Raw genomic sequence first — 25,418 nt, 5'->3', positions numbered from 1 at the left:
AAGCCCAGCTGCGCAGGATGTAGAAGATGCAGTGTTCAGTTCTCACATTCGTTTTCTATGATTTCTAATCTACACATCTGTGCTTTAATCTCTGAGGTATCAGATTGCAGTGGTGTGTTCTCATGGAAAGTAAATGATGGCATCCTGATAGTAAGAATTACATCAATTACAACATTTCTCATTTATCTGTCACCCCCACATATGCCTTTTCTGCTGTAACTATGAAGAATTTTGGTAAAAGAGTCGTGTGGTAACAGCAATCCTCAGTGTTTTACATTACCTTGTATTTTGCAAATATTCATGAAAACAAAGCAATTTTAGAGCACTTGGAAGTGACAGCAGTGGCTGATTCCTAGGCGTGAAGCGCCAGGCACACTTGGTAAATTCAGTACCCACTTTTCTGTGCAGCCAGGCCAGCACAGTGTCCTGTTCTGTCTGAATTTCACACTGTTTCCTGTTCTGAAGACCAACTACTCCCATTGACATTGAGCTTTAAGACTTTACTCAGTCATCAGATGAGCACTAGCTAGCTTTTCATACAATGCTGCACTAGTTCCTTAAATCCAACTCTAGATCCCAACAGATAAAGGTATAATGAAAATATTTAGCTACTAAATAGTGCTCATTTAACTTAATATTTTACACAGTTGTATTTTGTTTTGCTGACAGGCTCACAAGATGGCATGGCCATTCCTAGAACCAGTAGATCCCAATGATGCACCAGATTATTATGGTGTTATTAAAGAACCAATGGGTAAGTGTTTCTGAGTGAGTGGACGGTGGGGTTTGAATATCAAATGAGTAACCTGCTGACCAGTTCCAGCCAAGGATCTTACAGACATGTTTTGCAGAATAACAGACAGTTCTTGCACATGAAACAATGTGATTTATCACTGATTTATTTAGAAGTTCATGAGGGTTGATATCTGTATCTAGGCTGACTCCTTAACCCTAAATACTGCCAGTCTAACGTAATAACATGTGAAATTGAGGGGCGCAGTAGGATTGAATTCTTGGGTTTAAATTACTTTATTTCAAGAAGACAATTTTGCTGTGGTTTTCTTTGCTTGGGGTTCTTCTGTCTTTGTGCATTGGTTCCTCCTATAATTTGCGGAGAATTTGCTCTGGAGTTTGAGGAAGACGTGATGCAAATACAGTTAAGTGATGGAGTTTAAAACTATCTTCATCTAACTTGATAGTATGTTAAATTTCATATTGTATGTAATTTGTCTTTAAGGCTGTATGAACAAGAATTGATTCAGATTATGTGTATTTGGGGGAAAGTAGAAGAGGAGATGATGCAGCTTTACAGTGTTTAACTCTGATCTTACCAGGCCTTACCAGTTAGCTAGGAATAAGCTAGATAAACACTTAAATGTGAAACCTCTTGGTAATATCTACCTCCTGCCAGAAATGGTGTTGCTAAATATTATTCCTTTACACTTACAGAACCAATACCTTCACGTATGTCTGAATGAGAGCTGTATCATTTGAGCTTTCCCACCTACTCCTTACTGAGCCTAGAAATAGGAAAGTTAAATTTAGTATCCTGGCAAAGTCAGAGTGTGTTGACTGAAAAGAATGTTTTGCTTAGAAATTGTGTCCTTCTCTCTTCCAAAGTTTTGGGTTGGGCTGTTATGAAAATGCTGAACAGCTCCTATTGCATCATTTATAAGGAAAGTTCAAATAATAATGTAATGAAGCATATGATGTTTGAATGAAGTAAACAAAAGTGCATTGAGTCCTTTCTGGCTTAACCAGAGGGAAAATAGACTTGTAAGTATGCAAGTAAATATCTGTAAAATACACTTGGTGGTCCAGGCCCATCTACATTTGTTTTCGCGCATTATGGCATTACTGGCATTTCAAAATAAGCACTTTAAGGGCATTTTCCAAGGGCAGGTCATTGTTTTTCCAGCTAAAAGTGCCACTATACATTTAGACAGCTATATTTATAACTGGCAGATCTTGTTCCTCTCCCTCATTTGCATTAAAATAGGACAATTACTGCTTACTTCACCGTTCTGGTCCTGCTAATGTGTCTGGTTAGCAAGAATGAGAGCACTAGCGTTTTGTATTTGAATCTCCTTCATCTGGGACATGATAATGTGCATATGCCCTTGAAAATTGATAATTCATTCAAAACAAGTCATGATCAGAAGGTTTAGAGAGCTCTTACATGCGCAGATACGCCTCTTGGTCTCAGTGAGGGCTGTCAGTGAAGTACAAGTAACTGAATCCAGATTGCCTGACCTTTCCCCCCCTCCTCCATTAATTTCTTCAGAAATAGCAAGAAGACGCCAGTTTTCCAAGGTCATTTTGATACTTGCATTTCAATTCAGCTGCACTTAACGTACTCATGTGTAAGTTTATCCTGAAGGAGACCTCATAGTGTCACCACGTCACAAGCAGCATTCCTGGAAAAGCAGCTAACCCCGCTAGGTTTTGTTTCGCCCACGCTTGACGATGTAAACGTGTGTTGAGAATGACAGTGTGCCATTTTAACCATCTGTGCTTTCTTCCAAGACCTTGCCACCATGGAGGAGAGGATCCTGAAGCGTTACTACAAGAAAGTCACGGAGTTTGTGGCAGACATGACCAAAATTTTTGATAACTGTCGTTACTACAATCCAAGTGACTCCCCTTTTTACCAATGTGCAGAAGTTCTCGAATCATTCTTTGTACAGAAACTAAAAGGATTTAAGGCAAGCAGGTAAGCTGACGTGTTCCTACTCACAAATGTCCAGTTGTCCCGTGCCATCTCCTCAGTGCTTTTATAAGCTTACCTTGCATTCATGCAGGGATTTGCATCTCCACACACAGAAAACTGAATGGGGATAATTTCTGCTCAGGACCAGTCCTGAGTTGTGATAATGTTCTGCTGTGCAGTAAATAGTTTTCATTGCTAAAAAGAGACAATCCTTCCATGAAATTTATAATCCAATGAAAGAAATTAAAATACTTTAGTTTTTACTACTTCTCTCACCTTTTAATGACTTGCTTGAAATGGATGGAAGAAGTAAGGTTTAAAGTAGGATATGGAAACCAAAGCACAGTTCAAAATTGCTATTTAAAATTAAACTTCCTTTTTTTAACATTTTTCTGTGGAAGGATGGATGTAGATTTTTCCCTAACATAGACATGCCTGGAAAAGAACATGCAACTCCACTACACGCTTTCCCGTTGCTTGCATGTTCTGTCTAGTGGCACGTACATGGGAGTTGTACAGCACTAGTCAAATTCTAATGTGGTATTTACTACAGCTGTTCCTAAACCCGGCTTACTCCAAACACTAACAGAATCCGCAGATTTCCCCTGGATCACTGCTGTATTCCAACACAAGGCAGCTGTGACTGAGTCACAAATGTTGGATGCCTTTCAGCATTACTTGGAAACTGTATATGTGGTAGTTAACTTTGTCCATCTAGCTGTAGCAGTCAAAACCACGGCAGAGTGCTAGTCTAAGGTACTAATACAGGATTACATCCGTCTGTAATTCACGAAGTTGAAAGCTTCACTTCTACACCCCTTGTTGTGAAGCTGTCTGGTTTGCTCTGCACAATGAAGGCAGGGTTGGTTAAGAAGCAATGAGTTCAAATCTGTCACTCCACCATTGTTCTTTCCCATTTATTACTGCATTAATGGTTTTATCAGGTAGCTTTCACCTCATGTTTCTGTCACCTTGTTTTAGCTGGTTACCCAGCATCCACTACCTTCATTGCTGCATCTGATTTGTTACTGTTTTTCATTTATACCATCCATGTTCTTTCTTTTCTTGCAGATTGTGATATCTTTTAGTCTGAACTTTTTAACTGGAATCAGAACTGGATGCTGGGGTCACTTTCTTTCCTTGTCCAATTCAATGACATTAAAACTGCCCTAAAAATCCAGGTCATTTGTCTAAAAAAGTAAATGCTGTTGGGTTTTTGTTACCAGCAGTCATACTGGTGAGCAGAACTGTATTAACAAAAACTAATGTCCCATTCCTCAAATACTGTATTGAGAAAAGTGGAAAATTCATCTTGAAAACATGTATTTCATTGTTTTATTTTCAGTCACTAATAAAACTGTGAATGTCCAAGAGGAGTTTTGCTGAGCTCTGATTAGCAAAGATGTGATTTTTAACAGGCCTCTTCAGTTCTTTCTATTAAGTTAATCCAAAGACTTCCTGAATAAATTTAAACAATACATTATTATAAATATTCCCAATTAGCAATGGGCTTTTTGCTTTCCCTTTTGATGAACTACTGTTATGTAAATATGAGAGGAAAACTGATTTCAGGCATTTTGGAGTATTCCAAAGCTGCATTTTACAAGTACTGAAATACTTGTATACTGGAGGAGAAATTGTGCTTAAAATTCAGAGAGAATTATTTGCAGTGTTCCCTTTTTTCTGAAGGGGTAAAAAACTAAATGGAAGCAGCACGGTGGTAATTCCCTCATTGTGCTTTGCCCATGGTGACACCTTGCAGTAGCTGTGTTCTCCAAACCGAAGGGTGCTTAATTCTTCACTTTCTTCTGCATTCTGCAGGTCCCATAACAACAAACTGCAGTCTACAGCTTCTTAGAGTTCAGCGTGTTTAACCTAACACACCCGAGCAAGAATCTGGTTGTCTGAAAGGTTTTAATTAAGAAGCCAGATGTTTTTAGTCAGGTTATCCTGACGAGACTTGATGTAAACTGCGTTTTTATTGGTCACCACAGTCAGATTATATTCTCGGCTTATTTTGTCCAAAGGACAAAGAGATAAAAATCAGCAGCACCACTTTCTTGTCAAGATCAAATTGTTGTACTATTGTGGCAGAAGCAGGAAAACTTGGTTTTGTTGAAGGAGAGAGAGAAAGAGAGCAAGAAAAAAAAGATACAGTAAATGGGGTCACGTTTAACTCCATGGAAATGCCACGTCTGTTCTTCAGTGAAGAAGCTGGTTTAAAGTCCACACAGAAAACTTTGACTGTATTTATTTATTGTTGCAAAAAAGACGCTTTTTTATTGCTGCCCTCATTTGTCAGCTAATTATTTTTTCTTATAAAATCCAGCCCCGGTTACATGTAATCCATTCTGTATCTTAACATGATTCCTGTAGGTAAAAGTACAAGAAGACCTCTAGATGTCTTTTCTTTCTATGAAAGGAGCTGCTATGTACACATGTGCACACACACAGAACTGGGAATCAACAAGGAGTTTATCGTTCATGGTAGATAAAAACAATTAAGCTTGCATAAAAGTTGGGCTAAGTGGTCATGGACTACGGACTCTGTTGCCTTGAATATAACAGTACAATTTGTCATTTACTCTGCACCAGACTGAAATGAGTAAAATCTATTTGAAGGTATCTTGTTTGTAAACATTTGTCAGATTCTAATTTTTTTTTCTTTTGTATTAAAATTCAAAATATGGATGTATATGAAACAAAATAAATGGAGATCGTTGTTCTCCCCACAGACGTAGGTGTCTTTGCGTGTGCACTGATGTGGTTGTAACGCTTCGGGGATCTGTTTGGAAGCGTAGACACTGCGAAGTGGTAGGGGTGGGGGTGACCAGGGAGATCTTGACTTTATTCCGCTCCAAGAGGAGCGTTTACTACGTCGCATTCCAAAGCAGCTGTCATCCCGCTAGCAGACCTCTAGTGGTGCCGAAATTCCTGTAACAGATCGCATGGTAGGAAGTGCTTTGTGAAATGCCACTGCCCACCGCTGCACTGGTGGTGCTTTGCCAAGCGCTGTAGGAAGGTGAAGCACCACGTGTAATTGTATCTCCTTCGGGGCTGCTCCACCGCTTCCTGTGCTGCCGAGAGGGGCAGAGGGAGGGCAGCACAAGATGCAGACTCCTACCGATGTTGCTTTTTCCTTCCCATCTATTGCTTTCACGTTGCGTCTCTCGCTGACCTGCGCGTTTGACCTGTCTGTCGTTACCAGCCACGGTTTGTATGAGGCTCTTGGACCATTCGACTAGCTTTTGCACTAATTCACAGCTGACTTCTGCTCTACAGTGACCTGGGATTTGCCTCGTTTATGGATAAGCTCCTTTTGGGTTTAACCTCACGCCTTGCTATGCAAGAACCTCTTCTGTTATCTTTCTTAAAAAGACATTGCTACTGACCACACTTTCTTACACTTCCAGGCTCAGGTGTACAGGTTCTTCTGGGTAATTTTATCTAGTAAAAACCCGTGTGTTTTTGTACATACAAATGTTGTCATTTAACCTCTGTGTGGAAATGAAAACTAACTGTTCAATGTGAAAACAAGAATCCATTTATGCTTCCTGGAGTTAAAGAAGAGTAGTTGCATTTAGGCTCTGTTGTCCTTTGGCGTTTTAACAGAAATGCTGCATATTGTACGCATTGTGGGTTTAATGCAACACGGGGAATTCTCCACTTTGAACAGCATTTGAACATTAACCCTGCATCTCATCAGAACGTCACAGTATTTCTGTACTATTTATTCACCTATAAATCTCTATGACATGATTTGAAACTTTCCTACCTGTAGGCATTAAATGGCTGTTTTTAACAAATTGTGGCAAACTGAAGGCTACTTTTTTGTACCTTATAGGACACGTCATCCTAGACAAATAAAGTGATGTGTTTGACATGGATTCGGTGGCATTTCTAATGAAACATTTGATAATGATACCGTATGTAGGTCTTGCCTTTGCCGGATTATGTATAGCTTCCAGTGAATCAGATTGATTAGGGAAATGATCAATGCATACAATGTAATTGTGCCAAGAGCCTGGTTTTAGTGTTTTCAACTGCCAGTGTGTGGAGGTACATTTCTTGATTTATTAATGATGATCTTTGGTGATGGTGTCACTGAAGATACATCGTTTGTCATTAATAGCCACTTCCCTAAAAGCATGGTAAGTTCCAAAGTTTTGTCATCTCTGTTCTGTAATGCTCCTCTTTGTATTGTTATGAATTACTGCAACAATCGTTTCAAAATGGTCACATATATAACACAGACTGTGATAATATGAACTATCCCAGTTTGGTTTTTTGCTTATTGGATAGTGTTGCAGACATTGTGTGTCAGTTACTGGCATTTTACTGAGGCTTTGGATGTCATTATCCCTGATCTCCTATTTATCTCTTCCAAGAGACAATCAAAATGAGATACAGCCATGGATGTTATTCTTGTACCCACGCTTTGCCTGTTTTAGATTACAACAATGTCTCAGGGGTGGGGAGTGGTGCTTAATGGCTCTTCAGGGCAAAGGGATGTGTGTAGGACTCGCTGGTTAGTCCCTGGACTTCAGTGGAAAACAGAAACAGAGAAACTTGAGATGCGCACGTAACCCTTCCTCCTTCCTTCTCCTGTCCCTCCCAGTTCACTCCAGCGCTTTGATTCACTGCCAGGGACAGTTGTTCTGCCAAACAGAGCCCCCTCAAAGTCTCTCAGGAAAATTCCATCTACGTACGCTGCACACCATGCAAAATCTCTCATGTAACAAAAGTGAGAGTGTATTTTTTTGATAGACACAAGCTACAAGTAAATTTCTGTCCTATAGTAACAGCTTTTCGGGTCCCAAAATCTGTAGTGCTTGCTCTTGGTATGTGGCTAGTATAGAAACACACAGTGTGACTTGTCTCAGATGCAGTGCTCCATAGCTTTGCAGCAATGTTAAATCAAGATGCAGATGTGTATTAGCAGGTAGAATTGTTAGAGCTAACTTTGCTTCCAAACAAAATGCTTGTAGAAGAAAATGCTTCCTCTTCCAGGTCACATCATATATAGCACTATATGGTTAGGGTTTGTTTTAGCTAGGCTGCGTTTTCCCATTTTTATATATAAATACATATCTCAGAATCTCCAGCCAACTTGCAAAGTGAGGAGATGCCTTTGTTTAATATCATTACATAAACTTTTGGGATCTTCCAGAACCCCAAGAACATCTTATTAGTTTCTTTTAAAGACTTCACTATTTGTGAATACTGACTCTTGGGACAGCAAATGTCACGATCCCCCTTACAGCGGTTTCACAGGTTCTAACATCCCTCCATGTTAAAGGCCCTAAAAGATTGTATCTTTGATTCAAAACATAACTTTACTGACATGACAGTACAAACTCAGCAATACTTCTCATGGGAAAAGGACATTCAGTTCATGGCTCTAGGGCTGAGATTTTAAGGAACTGACAGCGTAACCAGGCGTGCAGTTGGGCTCATTTTGCTTTCCTTGGCGTGAACTAGTGCTGTTAATTGTAAGCCTAATTGGGCATTTGTGTTGGGCAGTTACTTGATTTGCTTTCAGTTAGTGTATTCATACAGTTACATAGCTATTTTGTATGCTTCATGTGAAAATCCAGCTCTGTTTGAAGAACTAGTGTGGGGTTTACAAGTAGCATGGACATCTTTAGGGATACCGAAACAGTACAAGTGGTACTTGGTTTTGTTGGTTTCTTCTGGCTCAAATGCTTGTAATACTTTAGGCAGAGTTGTGTGAAAACACTATGGACATCCTCTACAGCTAAAGGTGTGGTATCATCTAACATTTGTTCAAGGTTAAGGGTTTCAAAGTGCAGTTACTTCTGGTATACCTCCAGAATTTTACTTTACAATTACTACAGATTGTTTAGGGGTACATTAGAGTGGGGGAGGCAGTAACAACCTGTGGCTCTGAAAACAGATGGAGCAAATGAATGTTCCCTAAATGGAGTTTTGTGCTAAACTTCACAATATATGGGTACCTAGTCAAGATATTCCATTAGTGTCTGCTAAAGCACAAGAGCAAGTGTCCCAGCACAACCAGCTTCGTACATAACTACCTTCTGCTGTTGCTAAGCCATGGCCTGGTGTATTCTGGTTGGTGAATTCTGCTGCTGCCTGTCACAGGGATGTTCCTGAAGCCTTATCTGCACTTGGTGTGAGCCGCCAGCACCTTGCGGTTCCTCTTCCTGTTGAATCTCTTGACGTAGCTGCTGCCACTCCGAAGCAAACCATCCCCCGGGCTCAGGCGCCCTTGCAGGAAAGGCAGCAGGTCTGCAGAGATCTGTCGTCTCTTGTGGTAGATCTGACCCATCACAATGTACCTGCTGCCTGCAAAACAAGAGACTTCTGTGCCCTGGAGAAAGCATGGATTCATTCACTGGACTGGTGCTAAGGGCAGCAGATTTAGGAACAGATGTGAAGTTGTACCCTGGATGTGTGGCTTAGGACAGCGGCACCCTGAACATCAGCATGGCTTGTGGGTTTGTGCTTGCATGGAAATGATGATTTGCTGTCTTGTACTGCAACTAGAAGCTTTTTTTGGGAAAATACTGGTATTTGGTAAACTTGCATTTAGGAGGAAAACTGGGCTACTTAATGTCAATCCTGAAATCTCTTGCAATCATTTTGCAACTGGATAAAGCTAAGAAAGGACTCTGCTGTTAACCTGACTTCTTCAGACAGCTGCTTCTCTTCTGAAAGTTTAGAAGGGAAAATGCCCTCCAGTTTAAGAGTAAATACTTTTTCCTCCCAAATTTTCAGAACAAGCCAGGTTAAGCCTATTAAACTAGAGCAGGCTCAAACTGCCCTGCATGCAGGAGGAATAGTGCAATGGATTTAGCTGAAATTATTTACCAATTTTCAAGTCCAGGCACGGTTTACTGCAGTTGAAAGTATCCACAACTAGAATGTGAACTCGAAAGAAGAAGGCATCAGGAGTAGTATAGAGGCGACTCATCTTGTACAGTCCATCGTTGTTTACCAAAAGTGTGATCAGGTGGATGCCATTCCCCAGTTTTTCCATGTTATAAACAATCCCGTTCACTGCTGGTTTGAGGAAGGGGAAAAAAAAGGAAGCATCAGGTTATGTATCCTGGTGGTAACTCAGGGCACATGTGAAGGCTGTCATTTAAAACACTGTGAAGTGTCAGGAATTCTCTGGCTCAGTAGTGGGCAGTCTTGAAAATAGGAGTTGCTTCAAATCAGCACATTTGGTGAGATCATCACCTTAGTTCTTGGTGAGTTACTAACCTTGTGCTTTACAGGTCTGAGATGTTTCTTAGTGGCGTTTATAAGATGTTTCAAAGGAAGTGATGTTTTAGTGCTGTTTTCCAAACAAAAATTGGGTGTATTTACCTAACAAAGCAAAATATTCAGATTTAAAACTCAACAACCTGCTAATGAAACACTTTAGCTTTTGAAAGAACAGGCCCTTGTCATACCAGGAGGCCAGCACACCAAGCAGGCCATGTTCTACCTTCAATCACATCATGCTCTCCGCCCAGTTTCTGGTTTTGACAAGTGCTGAGCTGAGTACAGGAGTCAGTAAACAATAAACGTGTTAGGCAGGTAAGGCACACAGGGCTTCTGGTGTTACACCTGCCTCTCTGAGCAGGAACTTCAGCCATATTTACTCTTTAATCTGCACTGTAAATGTAAGGAAATGAAAAGCTCCTTCCAATCACTCCAGGGACGTCGTGGCTGACCTGTATTTTTCCTACCTGTCCTTCTCAGTTTAAGAGACACGAGACAGCCATGTGTTAAAGGCTAAATACACACAGGCCAGGTCACTGTCAGACCTACGTTTGACAGGAATGCATGAGAGTGGTAAAAATACAGAATGTAGCTGTTGTAGAAAGCACTTCCTGACTTCTCCATTTAGGGAAAACAGATGTCCCATAACGTGTTTATATTCTACAAATGGAAACATCTGTTACCCCTAGGCATGTATTTTGCTTATCTCTTAAAATGCTGTGAGAAAAAAGTTGGTATCTCTTTCACAACTTCGGAAGCACAAGGCAAGATTTCAGTCAGAAAACACTGTTTCTTATACAGTACAGCAATGCCAGGCTATTTTCTACCACCTTCAGCTACATCAACTTGGACACCAGGACTACAAGGACTAAAGACATGGAATCCTAAGGAACTTTAAGGCAGATCCTTTATACAGAGAGGATCACAGTTTTATTTTTGTTTGGTTTACTGTTTTATTGTCATTTGAAACTTCAGCCTCCCCCAAATCACAAACTCATTCTCAATAGTAAGAGGTAAGTAACATGGCTACAATGCTTAATCTTAGAGTATGTAAAGCAATTGATCTTTTTAGTTCTGTTGACCAGCAGCAAGAGCACCGTCTTCCTCCTGGGAATGGAAAGGAGGAAACACTAAAAAGAGCAATACTAGTCTAAGGTGGGGAAAGGGCAATGTAAAACTGCATTTGTCTTAGTACATCTGCAGAGAGCTGTGATGGGTCCTTTTAGTGTACTTGGTCATTATTTAACAGTCAGTCAAACAGTGTCTTAAAAGCAGAAGTGAAATGTCAGCAATAGATGAACAAAGGTGGCCTGTGTTTTGTTCTGCGTGGTTCATGGTGGACACAACTTACCAAATTCACTCGTGCAGTAGGCCTCCACTTCATCTCTCTCTTTCCTGCACTCGGTCAGACATGCTTTCTCCTTATCACCATCTAGAATAGGCACACAGGCTGAGGGACAGGGTATTTCATCCAAGTTATGCCCCCCAACCTTCATAAAGTTCACAATATCCCTTGCCAAAGCACTCTATCCTCTTACCTTTCTTTAGCAAACTGAGGTGGTACAGCAAGCTGGATGACTGGCGGTTGGTGACCCAGGAGGGTTTGGTGATCTTTTGGAAGGGATCGGTATGTTTGTAGGGGACAATCTTGCCTGGTCGGTTGAAGTGATCCAGTGCATTAGGATCACCTGCTTCCACTGCTCCAGAGTCTGGAAGGAGATGAGCCTCCACTAAGGATGTCATCTTGTGATAGGAAGACACTGCATGGTGGAAGTGAGCCGAGACACTGTTGGCAGCCTCAGCCAGCCGCCTGTCCGTGTGCTTTCTGTTGGCGTGGTTGGAGTCAAAGGAGGCAGGAGCAGGCCCCTCAGTCGTGCTCTCCAGGGGCAGGGCCCCTCCATACTGCAGGAGGTGTTTCCTCAGCCCCGTGCTGTTCTCTAGAGCAGGTTTGGTGCGTTTCTTTGAGGAGAGGAAGGTGATTTCAGGAGGTTTTGGCTGCTGCAGATCAGTGGGAGGCAGGAGCCAGTGTTCTGTGTGGTTCTCTCTGGTGCTGCTGCTGCTGCCCCAGGCTGGCAGTTTGACGTGGCCTGGTGCAGTGCCTGCTGAGCTATAAGCATCTTTGCTGAGAGTCTGATGTTGTTTCTCAGCGTAGGGCAGGGATCCTACACACAAAAAAACGGAGACAGAGAATTAGCACTTCAAATTTTCTGTTCCATGTGCTTTTGAATGGGAAGTGCCTGGCAGATTGGAGGCTCTAGTCAGTAGGTGAGACCTTCAACAATAAGGCAATATAACTGATAAATAGTTCAACAGATAAAATATAGTAGAGCTCCTTGTTGTTCTGTGCTCAGAAATGGAAGGCCCAGCACAGAGAATGCAGCTGCATGAGCAAAACACAGATTTGCATTTTTACTTTATTATTGTTGCAAATTAAAAACAAACCCTTTTCTCAAAAGCCTGAATCTCCAGGGAGCATCTGAGGAAACAAGGTTCACATTGCCATTTGGGATGCTTGTTTAAAAGACCATGACAACAGAACTATTTGGTTTTCCCATCCATGAGATGCCTTATTGACAATGTCATCTGGTCTCTTCAGCAGCTTTGAACACTACTGAAAAGATCTTTATCCACAGTTTTGTATCTCTGACTTTTCCACTACGGAGCTGTGCAGTAGCAGTACTGGTAGCTAGGCTATTGCTGCTGAGTAACCATTATTGCAAGGCTTTTCTTAAGTTGAGAGGACAAAGGTTGAGAAAGAGAGGAAGTGTCTGTGAATCTAGTGAAAGATGGAAAGGCTTAATGACACTGTTCACACAAGCTGGGCAGTCACCTAGGCCTTCATCTATACCTTCACCTTGATCACTTGGATCTCACAAAGCAAAATGACCTTCCACCTAGCCTGGGAAGAGAGAAATTCCCTCTTGCAGTACCTTTTCCTTTTACTTCAGTCCTCCACTGCATGCCTTTAGTTAGCCAGAGAGTTTTAAAACCATTCACCCACACACAGCCGCTGTCTGGGTGTTCACTGTCTGTGGTTAACATCATGTGGGAGGCTGATCCTAACTCCTTATGTGAAAAGAGATATTTGACATACACAGATGAACAACGTCCTGGTTTATCTTCTATAACTGACTCAACTGCTGACCTTGCCACTTCTCCCCCTTTGCTCTCACCAGCTGCTGTCATGGGAAAGATTCTCTGATATCTGGGCTGGCCACACATAAAGTCAAAAGAATGCTCATGAAGAACAGGGTGGAAGAAGTCCAAGCTAAAGAAAGCAATAGGCAAGGGTGTTTTGGAGATGGTTCAATATGAAGCTGTGATCTCTGAACAGGTGTTTTGGATTTAGTGTTATCAGTATACTTCTCTACCAGTTTATCATGCCTTCTCGTATGATCACAGAATAGTTAGGGTTGGAAAGGACCTTAAGATCATTGAGTTCCAACCCTCCTGCCATAGAGTGTAACAAGAAATAGTTCATTTTTCTCTACTCAATCTACTCAGAACGTTGAGGATCATTCTCCTACACCAGCATACTCCTGTCTAGCTCTTGCAACCTAAGCAATACAACTGCAACATAATCAGCTCTTTCCCACTGGAATAGATGGATATTTCTATTCTGCCAGTGTGGTACTTAAATAATCTCTTTAGGACAGCTTGCTGCAGACATACATAAGCACAGAGCATGTAGAAATAAATTAGAAACCTGGAGTTTACAGGTGAGGGGAGGGAGGCTTAAAAGGGAAAAGTCAAATACACATAAAAATCCCAGAAGCAGAAGCAAGTCAAACTCCAGCTGCTGACTGATGGCTAGCAGGCTTCATGGCACTGGCTGCCTGCCTGCTTTTGGCAGGTGCTCTTAATTCTTTCAAACACAAATCAAACATTGCAATTTACATTCCCACCCCACAAACATGTTGAAGTGTTTCTCTCTTGAGCCCTTACCTGATTACTTCTACCACTTGCTGAAAAGACCACAGCTATAGACGGCTGCTCGGGCAAGAAATGTAGTAACGTGTTCAGCCTTCCCTGATCCCAAAGGCAAATATGCCCCAGCCCTGCTTCGAATGTTAACAGACTTACCGGCCACGGAGCTGGAAGATGATCTGATGGCAAAGCAGAGGAGCCAGAACACTTTGGTTGTCATTTTGAAGTAAAGATTTTCCAGACTCCAAATGAACTGGAGTCTTTTATGCCCTTCCCCCGATTCATGCTAATGAGAGGCAGCCTTAGGGGAAACAGGAATCACTCACTGGACAACCCACTGGAGCAAAACCAAGCTGCTGCCTCCCCGCTAGCCTCCCACTGCCCCTGCCTAGGACATCCCCTTTCCCATAGACACACCGCTCCATACTGCCTGCAGTCACCTGTATCTCCGGGAATAACATATGGATGGATGTTTTTAGCAGCAGATTTTTATCTTTCTTTCGCATTTTGTAAAGGGAATCATACAAAACAAATACAGTTTTATAGGATATGGAGAACTACATTATGAAGTGGAATTAAGAGATGCTGGAATGTGCATTGCCTCTGCGCTTCAGTGTATGCAAAAGGTGTTCATTACAATGGAACCGATTCAGGAATTTCTGGCCACCTCCAATTATGCAGCTGGTAATGTCTTTTAGTTTAAGGACCCAGTTTCAGTGATTCCCTTCAGCCTGGAAAATGTATTAGTTACTGTCCAGTCCAAGGGAAAGCTCTGCTGACCCCAGGTACAGCTTTATTTTTAAATCCGTATTTGATAACATAAAGAATTTGGCAAATTTTCACACTCCAAGCCACCCCTGATTTGGATTACTGAACTAAGTAGGCTTATTTCTGTGCTCCCAGTTGAAATGGGTGACCTTATCGCTGGAAAAGGTGTCTATTCTGACAGTTTATCTCACTAGCTGCTACTGGATGTCATGAAAGTTGTGAAGTCATTCATGCCTTTAAGGTGCAGCGAACAATTTAAAACCCACGTAAAAGCACTATATCCCAGCTCTGAAAACCACCAACAGAAAACTTACCCCTCACTAATGCCTGCGTCATGTGGCCCTGCTACTGCTTAAACACTGTTTGTTTTGTGCTGCTTTAATTAAGCAGTTTAATAGAATTCTTAAAAGTTCAGGGCTTTTCCTCAAGCTATGGGGGGGAAATAGAGAAAATTAGCCAGAATGGTGTGCAAAATAAGTGAAATTTTAACACATCTGTTACTCGGTGTGTTATGATTCTATTGCAGCATTTATTGGTCCTTATTTCCTGTTATTTTGAACATGCTCATTCCAGAAGTATCCCAAGACAGCTATAATGGAAATAGGAATTTAAAGTAAGGATGAGGGAGAGGTGAGCTCGTATGTTCCTGCTATTCCTCATCTCCCGCACAACCAGTCCGTGTACCTGTGTACCTGCAGCGAGGGAGCGCTGTCAGGAGTGTGGCAGGCGCGCTGCTGAGGGCTGTGCTGAGGATGGATAGACGGACGGACACCTCAACGTCCTGACAGCCTGTGCTCCAGGGAGTATTCTGTTTAACTTGGCTGGTAGTGTAATCGAATATATTCATGTATGGCTGTGCCTGTTAATGAGTTTCTCCAGGCCGCACTTGGACAGGATCCTGTTCAAAGGGACAGCAGTGGTGTTTGGGGTATTTCTCCTTCTCCAGAAGCTACAGGTCCGCCGGCAGCAGGGGAGAGGCGGAAGTTTTGCAGACAGGATTCCTTGCGTGAGGAAAACCGGGACCGGCGGCACAATGGCCGTGTCCAGGAGGCTGTGGGCAGCTTTGCTGGCAGCCGCTCCGGTTCCCCCGCGCTTTTACCACAGCGGCTGTGGAGGGTCCGCGGCGGGACAGGGCCCAGCCCGCCCTCAGGCCCGCCCGCCGCGGACACTCATCCTCACCTCTGCTCCGATCGCCTGACGCCTCCCGCCGCAGCCGGGCGTACGCGCTCCACGGCCGCAGTACCCCCGCGGGAAGGAGGAAGGCGGCGGCGGCACCACCAGGCTCGGTGGCGCCGGGGAACGGCAGCGGTGCCGGCGGGCAGGGCAGGCGCCCCGCTGACAGGGCGGCGGTTGCGGCGGCCGCAGGAGGGCGCGGCTGAGGGAATCTGAGGCAGCGCCAGGGATCCTGGCTCCGCTCCGAGGCTTCCCCACCGGCCTCGGGTAAAAGTGTTAGGGGAGCCGCTCATAGCGCGCCCGCACGTCCTCGGCGCTGAATCTACCGCAGCACCGCAAAACATCTGCGGCACGACCCAGATGGGACTCGAACCCACAATCCCCAGCTCCGGAGGCTGATGCCTTATCCATTAGGCCACTGGGTCACCCAGCAAAAGCTCTGAGCGCTGCATGGTAAGAGCCACGCCCGGCCGGCGCTGGCTCCGCCCCTCGCTGGGCTTCCATGTTCCACCTGCTCGTGACCGGGAGGCCCCGCCCACCAGCTCTTTCACCAAAGCCCCGCCCCAGACCCTCCCTTCTTACAGCCCATTGGGCAGGGCGATCCTTTCGCCACGCCTCCTTACAGCCCATTGGTCAGGGGGCTACCCTTCCGCCACGAGCCTGTTAGAGTGGCGCCAGCCGGCTCATGCTGGCGGGTCCCGTCACGCGCGGCGGCCGTTGGCTGCCTCAGCGCGGCGCGAGGGCGGTGTCCTGCGCGCGTGCTCGCCTGAGGAGAGCGGCGTGGGGTCCGCACCGCCTCAGCAGCAGCTTAGTCTCGGTGGGGCTGTTCGCACCCATTTCCTCCACCTTGTTATCGCTTTCCTGCATTGATAACAGCCTTTCAAGCTGTGGCACCTCCCATCCCAAACCATGTGCACCCCACATCGGCTCACAGACACCTCGAGTTTCCAGGTCGGGGACAGATCTCTTCCTGCCCAGGAACACCCATCCCAGAGTCCTCCTTCGCCCAGGTTCGCTGCTCCGGACCGCAGATTTTCCAGACATCTATGGACTTCCTTCACAGCGGCCCTTCGATCCTTCTGTACAGCAGGTGTTTTACCTCAGTTTCTACTCTTGAGCTGCCTTTTTCCTTTCAAACTAGGCCTTTTCAACATCTCCACTTCTGACGTACTTTCTCCTCTCTTGACTTCCCTGCTCTTGCTTAAATATTTTTGTGATCTTTATTTCATTTTTACAAAACTCAGAACTGTAAGGCCCCAAAACAGCAATGTAAAAAGACATTGACAATTCCTCCTCCTCTGCATACATCTTTGTCAGCCTCTGCGTGCATCTGCAGATCAGCATAAACGGTTTAATGTAGTGTTTTACCACACACCAGTGTCAATGGGCATCTCTGACGCTTCTCTGAATTGTCCATGACGGATGTTGAAATGACGGTTCCTGACAGAGTCATGTTTTCCCCCGGGTTTTATGGTTTGAATTTTATCTGTGAGACAGGGTGTTCTTTTGTGTTACATCCCTTGGAATTGGGAAACAATCCCAGATCTGCTGATTTTCTGGGCATGACCCAAGGCGGGTATAGGGCTTTTTTCTTGTTCAGATTTATTTTTAGATGTGTTTAGCAAATGATTTAGTTTCGATCCGCCCTGATCGCTGTTGAATTGCCTTCAATTGCAATCTTACGTTAAATTCTTATGCACCACGTTTATGGAGACAAGGGCGGGGGGAGCTCAAGAAAAGCCTGAGGTGACCTCATGGTTGCTGAGGTAGAAATTGGACTGTATGTGAGGAAACGGCACGCTAACGCCATAAACCCCTCAAGAGCGTGAAAACTTCCCTGTTCGCACCCATCCAGCGGTGCAGCACGCCCCGCCCGCCCGGTTCTCGGTCCCCAGTGCCCCCCGGACTCCCGGCCGTAGGTCCCCGGTATTCCCTCAGCACCGGGCCCTGTGTAACTACAACTCCCAGCATGCCGTGCGCCGTCCCCGCGCTCCTGCCGCGGCCGCCTTCCCGCGCGTTGGATGCCGGGAGTTGTAGTGCTGAGGTGGGGAGAGGCGCTCTCATACGTGACGTTGGGTCGATGCTTCCGGGAGCACGGTGGGGATTCGTTCCCCTTCGTCGCGTTATGAGCTTCATTTCAAACTGGCCAATCGAGAGGTTGCTATGGCTCGAACTGGCCAATGGTAGCGCGAGGGCGCGGGAAATTTAAATCCCGCCTGGCGAGGTCGTGGGCAGTGCAGCGTGCTCGCAGGCGGGGAGCGGTGCTGTGCGGTAGCGGATTGTGTGCCGACTCTGCGGTGGAGGTGCCACGGGACGGGACGGGAGCGAGAAGCCGGGTGGGGCGACGGGGGTGCAGGCCGTACGCTGATCTGTCAGAAGGGACTGAGCTCTGTTGCCGGTAGGGCAGGCCGGTGGTCCCTACGGACCTTTTCAGGTCTTCGTGGTCGCAGACAGCCACTTGGTAGTGCCTTTCAGAGCGGGTTGTGTGTGCCGTCTGAGTTGTGACTGAAGCGAAGATAGGTCTTTATGCAGTGGGTCACCGTGGAACCGGCCCATGGTGCACGGACCTACGTCGTTACCGGCGTAGCTGGTGCTACATGCTGCTGGCTGCAAGCCCTTCCTGGCGGGAACTTGCTTAGTGCGAGATCTTGCAGTTGCTATAAAAAAGGCTCGAGATGGGACTGGATGGGGTGCCCGTACACTGTAGATATACGACACAGTGAAAATAGTACTTAAAAGTACGTGTGCTGTCTGCGGGAGGCAACAGCAATCTTGCTTCTAACAATGATTCTGTTAGTGTTTGTGGCTGTGTCTTCAAACAATGTATGTGGGTCTACTGCTTTTTTGTTAATGCTAGAACTTATTGTGACATCTAGGTGTTTAAAGAAACAGCTGCTATGTTACTTGATCTTGATTCAAGTCAGAGGCTGCTATTGTATCTAACATGGAAAAGTGTCTTATCAAGTACTGATCCTGGTTTTTAAATTGAGTTCTCATGAAGTAAACTTGCTGTTTATTTGCTCTGTTTCAAGGCTTGGTTTTACTTGTTTCTCTCAAAAATCTAATAAGCAAGATGTCTACTAATGAGAATGCCAATACGCCATCAGCTCGACTGAACAGATTCAAGAACAAAGGAAAGGATGCTACAGTGAGTATTTTGATGCAATTAATACTTCAGCTAGCCATTATCTCTTTAAGCATGAGCTGTAAAAGCTGAGAACTTATTATGAATGTATGTCCTCCAGGAAATGAGAAGGCGGCGTATTGAAGTTAATGTAGAGCTGAGGAAAGCTAAAAAAGATGACCAGATGCTTAAAAGGAGAAATGTTAGCACTTTTCCAGATGATGCTACTTCTCCCCTTCAGGAAAATAGGAGCAATCAGGTAAGTGGGTATGTCGAACAGGTATGCTTAAGACACATGCCTCTCCCAACAAAGTATTCATGTATCTTTTTATTGTACAGGTTTCAGCACACTGGTCAGTTGAAGAAATAGTCAAAGGAGTTAATAATAATAATACAGAGATTCAGCTACAGGCTACTCAAGCTGCCAGGTAAGGAATTTAGAGGTAAGCTATTCAGCTGCACAAGCCAGTTTTGAGCAACGTAAAAGAATTGGCTTATGAGCCATAGTGTCTGCACATGGTAGCAGCTATGGCTGCTCTTATCAGACAGTAATTCAACAAATACCTGAGTCAGCCTTATATACAATGTATAGGTATGCTTACCTTAGTTGTAGTCTTATTGAAACCATATGGCTCTTTTGAGAGGTAAAACTGCCTGAATGTTTTACTAGGAAGTAGAAATTCTTTCTAGTGGTTTTGAAGTGTCAAAATAAATAGTAGTCCATCTTGGAGTTATAGGAGTTATAATAAGAAATCCTTTGTTATAACAAAGCTACCTTTAAACTGTCTTAACACCTGACTACGATATTTGAGTGCAGTGATACACCTTAGAATTACGTGAACAGGATGATGACAGAGGTTTGAAGACTGCAAAATTTTCTTTCTCTTTCCAAATCTAAAACCTGCTTTAGCAAGTTTATATGCTGCTTCTGGCAGTCATTAAGTTTTCTGCTGTGAAACCTCTAGCAATTCAGATGTATTATGACTTGTAAGTCTGCTTTATTTCAGAGTCTGAGCAGAACCTCTCGTATAGTGAGGACATGCCAAAACCAATGTTAACACAGGTTTAGGAACCTAGCACTCAGCTTGTCTGTATTTCTTCATATCATGCTGTGTTGCCTTCCTGAATGTTAGGGCCATGTTAAACCTTTTCCTTTTTAAAATACAGATCTTTATACTGTTGAATCTGTTATTCAGATCTTTGCAGCAAAAATAATGCTTTGCTTTCCTCCTTAGGAAACTCCTCTCAAGAGAGCAGCAACCGCCAATTGACAGCATAATTCGGGCTGGTTTGATTCCAAAGTTGGTCTCCTTCTTGGGTAGAGCAGACTGTATTCCTATTCAGTTTGAATCTGCCTGGGCGCTTACCAACATTGCTTCTGGCACATCAGAACAAACAAAGGCAGTAGTAGATGGAGGGGCTATTCCAGCCTTTATCTCGCTGCTGGCCTCTCCTCATACTCACATCAGTGAACAGGCTGTGTGGGCACTGGGAAATATTGCAGGTATGTCAGTATGCTACACAACTGTATTTCAGGTATGTTCCCTTATTTAAAATAGTAGGACATTACTACTGAATGTCATGCAGCACGCTGAGTGTCTGAGAAACTGCCTTAATGGTGTTCAAGACATGCTTGCAATGTGGAGTATGCTCTACAGACAGTACTTTATCTTCAGACCTGGTATAAGATGTCTTGGGCAATGCCTGGCAACCTATGGGTTGTACTGTGTGGGCTGCTTCCACACTTCAGTCCAGTTATGATAGAGCTATGTAGGCATGCTACAGCATAGGGCTTTGTCACATATCTTGTTGGCTTTGTGACTTGCCAGTCAGCTCTGGTCTGTGTGTTGACTAGAAGAGGGAAGGGAAGAAGCAGATGGCACACACAACTGTGTATGTGATGGCCAATATACCATGCTTTGAAACAGCTACTTACTGATGTGAAAGTATTAATATTGAAGTTTCTCATACACCTTTCAGGATTACTTCATCTGCCAGTGTTGGATCCCAGCCTTTTTTTTAAAAAGTCAATAATATAGTTAAATATGTTTGCTGTATTATGATGTTTTCCAACATCTGTGCCTTAAAGAGAATAGTGAATCTTCAGCACAGAGGAAATGAGCTCATAGGAGTCCTGTTTGATTGGAGCTTTAAAGTTTCTCCTTAGAGTTCTTAAACTTAATTACAAGGTACTTTTTTGTACCTTGCAATAGAAGAGTTCAGTCAAACTTCGGCATTCCATGTGCGTTATGTTATAAACCCCAATCACGCAACCAATGATTATCATGCATTGGAAGTCCCATATTATGGGAAAAGCTCTGTTCTAGTGGTAGGACTTAGATATGTTTTCAAAGTAACGCATAAATCCCTGCTTAGTTATGAACTCCAAGAAAAGCTGTATAGAAAACATATGCTAAACTACCTCTTTTTCCAACAGAGAAAAAAAGTCAAGCCACTGAGGCTAGAAAAACATATGCTTGGCATATGACTTAACCATGGCAATTGTCATTTTTCCCTCCTATTTCTTCTTATCTAGCCCTTCTTAAAGCAGTAGAAGAATTCATTCTCTAACACACAACCATGTGCATGTGTCCCTCTATTTTGGTCTTCATCTGTCTTTTTCTGTTTTTCCTAGGGGATGGTTCTGCCTATAGAGATCTAGTTATTAAATTTGGTGCAATAGAGCCACTGCTGAGTCTACTTGCTGTTCCTGATCTCTCTTCCTTAGCTGTAAGTGTGCAGTATGATCCAAGTTACAATTACTAATAAGTGGGTAAAATAGCTCAGGTAACTGAACAGTTGCTAACCATTTATTTCAATCCTTGGCAGTCTGGATATTTACGCAATGTTACCTGGACCCTCTCAAACCTGTGTCGTAATAAGAACCCTGCACCACCCATAGAAGCTATTGAGCAGATTCTCCCAACTCTTGTTCGGCTCTTGCACCATGATGACCATGAGGTGTTAGCAGACACTTGCTGGGCGCTTTCCTATCTAACAGATGGTTCCAATGACAGGATAGAAGTTGTAGTGAAAACTGGGTTGGTGCCACAACTTGTGAAGCTCCTGGGATGTAGTGAACTGCCGATAATGGTAAGCTATCAGACATGCAGATTGCTCTTGCTTGATTTGAGTAATGGATAAAGCTGCAGTTAGACTAGCATTCATGTAACTGAACGCTGCTTTTTATACATAAATCAGATGCTTGGTTCTAGGCTTTGTGTAGGTAAAACTTGAACTTTTATCTTTCCTGGAGACTGCCCTGCATGAGATAAACTACTGATGTTGATGCCTGTTGAGCTTCTTTACATCATTGGATTTAACACACAAGTCAGCACAACAATTGCCATCCTTTAAAGCTTGCTTTTAACTCTAAACTGCTGTTACAAATCCAGATTCTAGGGACTGTATTTGGAAGTGGGTTCTGTGAACACTAAAATTGCCATATAATAAAGCTGCATTAATACTTGGAAGATAATTTTCCTAAGCTCTGTAATTAGTAGTTGCTTGTAGATTGGCCTTGGAAGGTTTGCAGTTCTAGTATGCTTAATGTCTGCCTATGGTATGCTAAAGGAAGTTAAAACTCATCAGTAATAACATATTCATGCTGTTAACTCGACAGGCTTGAGCATAGGGACATCAAGTATGGCTGTATTCAAACACAGATTTGATGATCCCAATTTTCCTGTTTTCATGTTTGTTTCAGACTCCTTCATTAAGAGCCATAGGAAATATTGTCACTGGTACTGATGAGCAGACACAGATTGTTATTGACTCAGGAGCACTGTCTGTCTTCCCAAGTCTCCTCTCTCATCATAAAAACAACATTCAGAAAGAAGCAGCATGGACGATGTCCAACATCACTGCTGGGCGCCAGGATCAGATTCAGCGAGTTATAGACCATGGTCTTGTGCCTTATCTCATTGGTATTCTGAGGAAGGTAAACAAACACTGTATTTATTACTCTGAAGCTTTTGCTGTTGCTACTACTATCTGTGTTGAAATACCCTGCATTTATCTTCACAGGGGGATTTCAAATCTCAAAAAGAAGCTGTGTGGGCTGTGGCGAACTACACAAGTGGTGGAACAATTGAGCAGATCGTGTACCTTGTTCAGGCTGGTGTTGTTGAACCACTACTGAATCTCCTCTCAGCTAAAGACAGCAAAATTGTGCTGGTTATCCTGGATGCCATTTCTAACATCTTCTTGGTATGTGGATGCAGTATACTCAATCACTGTTCAAGCTGTTGCTAATAGTTCTCCAGTAGTTGGTGCCATACCTCTTTCCTGAGGTTATTCCATGTTTGTCTTGCAGGCTGCTGAGAAGATTAATGAGACTGAAAAACTTTGCCTTATGATTGAGGAGTGTGGGGGTCTAGACAAAATTGAAGCTCTCCAGTCACATGAAAATGAACAAGTATACAAAGCCTCGTCCACCCTGATTGAGAAATATTTCTCAGCAGAGGTAAGTATCTGCAGGACGTTTTTTTTCTTTTCCATTGTTGCAGTGATTACTAGGTTAATATGCTACTGCTATTTCAAAACTCTTTTCCCTTCCTTCTAGGAGGAGGAAGACCAAAATGTTGTACCAGAGTCTACTGCTGCTAGCTACACTTTCCAAGTTCAGGGCAATGCTCCAGATAATTTCAACTTCTAGATTTTGTGTATGTTGCAACCACCTCAAACTTGTTTGGCACACAAGTGACTGCTGCCTCTTTGTCTTAATAGTTCCTCTTTTTACTGTGGTTTTTTTGTGACCTGTAGCACTTTGTCCAACTGAAACATACTTGAACAGTTCAAAACTGTACATATGTGAATTTCTAACTGTAAACTTCATTCTTTCTGATATATACTTGTAAATACTTGTTCTCTTTTTGGCTCTTACTGTTCCTGTTGGGGAGAAGAATGCAAGTGAGTGGGCAATACAGGCTTCTCGCAAAGCACGAGCCACTACTCTGCAAACCTTCTGTTATGTTTTACATAACCCATTATTGTAATCAATACACTGAGTAGGCTTTTAAAGAGGGTTTATATTTGAAGTTCAATAAAGTGATATCAAAACATTGAATTTAACTGTCAATTGCTTTCTCAGAAGGTGACTTACGGGGTAAGTATTCTTCATCAAAAATTTAGAATGGCAAAAATGCCGATCTTGAGAGAGATCGGCTCTCAAGACTGGTTTTAACCTTGGTCACTCCATGCTCCCACTTCTGTATATAGCAGTCATCTATTACTGCAGAACAAACAAACTGCTGCTTCTCTCCAGATATCTCTTACAGAACTCTGATTTGTTCTACCATGTTCATAACTGAGCTAAACTATTTTCTGCCTTTTAAAGACTGTAGTAATACTAAACTGTAAGTACTAGTGTGGAGGAGAGGTAAGTACAGCAGTTATCCAGCTGTAAGTATGCTCAGGTCATCTTAGCATAGAGCATAGTAAATGCTTTGAAGCAGTTGCCTGTTCTAGGGGGCAAAAATTAAGGCTTTGTCTTGGAATCTATTGTCCTATTACTTCTAAAATCTTTAATTGCAGTAACTTACCCGGACTTTAAACATGGTTGTGCATAGTGGGGTTTGGGAGGGAGGAAGGTAGCGCAGGGAGAGGAAGGACTGTAGTAGTCCTGTTTTTCAGCTTTTTGGGAAACCTTGGATAGAGATCTTGTTAACTGGAACCTCCCCAAAGTCCATGTGTCTAACTATATTGATTCAGCTTGTTGAGGTGCTCTAGCTGTTATGGTGGTGCCCGAGAAGTCGATGTCATGGCTAGATGGCTAGATTCTTTTTTTTATTTTTTTTTTAAGCATGACATTTGAAATAGAGCATGTCACCTATATAAAATTGAAGGTAGGGCATAAACCTACGGAGTAGGTCATTCTCCCAGAGTTCCCTCAGGCTTTGTTCCTGCTTTTATAGAGGGGGAATTTAAAAGAAAACAAAAAAACAAACCACCCTTATATTCTGCTTAGTGAATCAGATGAAGGAATCTGGTGTTGTGCATTAATCTGCTTATTGTGTGCTTTCAAGTCTATTTTAAAGTGCATATAATAAGTGGATTTTGGTGTCCTTTTTAAGGTCAGGTATTCTTAATGAAGAATTTAAATTTACACCCTTCTCCCGTACTGTTACCAAAGACTTCCTTAAAGAAGTTATTGCTAGTGTCAAAGATGTTGCTCTTGCCTCCATTATCATGGTGTAAGTCTACTACACTTGCTGGCAAAAATGGTGCCTTCCCTCACCGGAGGCTGTTAATTACGTGTGCACCCATAACTTCTCTGTGCAAGCAACTTGCTTGGGTCTTAGGTGCTGCTAGGTGATGGTAATGTCACAAAAGGTAGCAGATAACTTGTCTGCATGTATATTCTGATCTCTTCTTTAGGTTAGCAGCAATAATGCTTCCTGCAGAGCAATCACTTGTGAAAGCACTAGCACGAGTACATTTCTGCTGAGCTCCTTAAGCTGTATG

At 43.2% G+C, this 25,418-nt stretch overlaps 3 protein-coding genes and 1 non-coding gene across 15 annotated transcripts in view; 2 read left to right on the top strand and 2 right to left on the bottom strand.

The window, feature by feature from the left end:
• Positions 1-5,444, top strand: part of BPTF (bromodomain PHD finger transcription factor) — a 52,843-nt gene extending 47,399 nt beyond the window's left edge. For 11 of the 12 annotated variants that reach the window (XM_057418434.1, XM_057418430.1, XM_057418436.1 and 8 more), the window contains 3 exons: positions 670-754; positions 2,527-2,713; positions 4,532-5,444. In XM_057418434.1, the coding sequence (XP_057274417.1) occupies positions 670-754; positions 2,527-2,713; positions 4,532-4,568 (309 nt within the window). In that variant the 3' untranslated portion in view covers positions 4,569-5,444. Of the gene's footprint in view, positions 1-669; positions 755-2,526; positions 2,714-3,781 lie in introns of all 12 variants that reach the window. The other variant, XM_057418429.1, reaches the window with a different exon arrangement.
• A 3,323-nt stretch (positions 5,445-8,767) lies between these two features.
• CUNH17orf58 (chromosome unknown C17orf58 homolog) lies at positions 8,768-14,257 on the bottom strand. The gene is made up of 5 exons (XM_057418493.1): positions 14,045-14,257; positions 11,500-12,123; positions 11,313-11,393; positions 9,563-9,754; positions 8,768-9,037 (listed from the first exon to the last, which is right to left on the bottom strand). The coding sequence occupies exons 1-5, from the start codon at positions 14,106-14,108 to the stop codon at positions 8,850-8,852; spliced, it is 1,149 nt and encodes a 382-aa protein (XP_057274476.1). The 5' UTR covers positions 14,109-14,257; the 3' UTR covers positions 8,768-8,849.
• A 1,924-nt stretch (positions 14,258-16,181) lies between these two features.
• On the bottom strand, positions 16,182-16,254 carry TRNAR-CCG (transfer RNA arginine (anticodon CCG)). The gene has a single exon. It is a non-coding gene; the product is annotated as a tRNA-Arg (tRNA).
• Positions 16,255-16,652: 398 nt separating this feature from the next.
• Positions 16,653-24,017, top strand: KPNA2 (karyopherin subunit alpha 2). Its single transcript, XM_057418465.1, has 11 exons — positions 16,653-16,919; positions 18,862-18,977; positions 19,075-19,212; positions 19,293-19,381; positions 20,189-20,457; positions 21,589-21,683; positions 21,783-22,046; positions 22,660-22,893; positions 22,980-23,162; positions 23,269-23,418; positions 23,518-24,017. The coding sequence occupies exons 1-11, from the start codon at positions 16,739-16,741 to the stop codon at positions 23,608-23,610; spliced, it is 1,812 nt and encodes a 603-aa protein (XP_057274448.1). The 5' UTR covers positions 16,653-16,738; the 3' UTR covers positions 23,611-24,017.
• The last annotated feature ends 1,401 nt before the right edge of the window (positions 24,018-25,418 follow it).

The sequence above is a fragment of the Pezoporus wallicus genome, unplaced genomic scaffold (assembly GCF_028554395.1).
Source record: "Pezoporus wallicus isolate ANWC-B61680 ecotype Strahan unplaced genomic scaffold, APGP_CSIRO_Pwel_v1 contig_3710, whole genome shotgun sequence".
Lineage (NCBI taxonomy): Eukaryota > Metazoa > Chordata > Aves > Psittaciformes > Psittacidae > Pezoporus > Pezoporus wallicus.
Note: the sequence above shows the minus strand (reverse complement) of the source record. Positions and strands in the feature narration are given on the sequence as shown.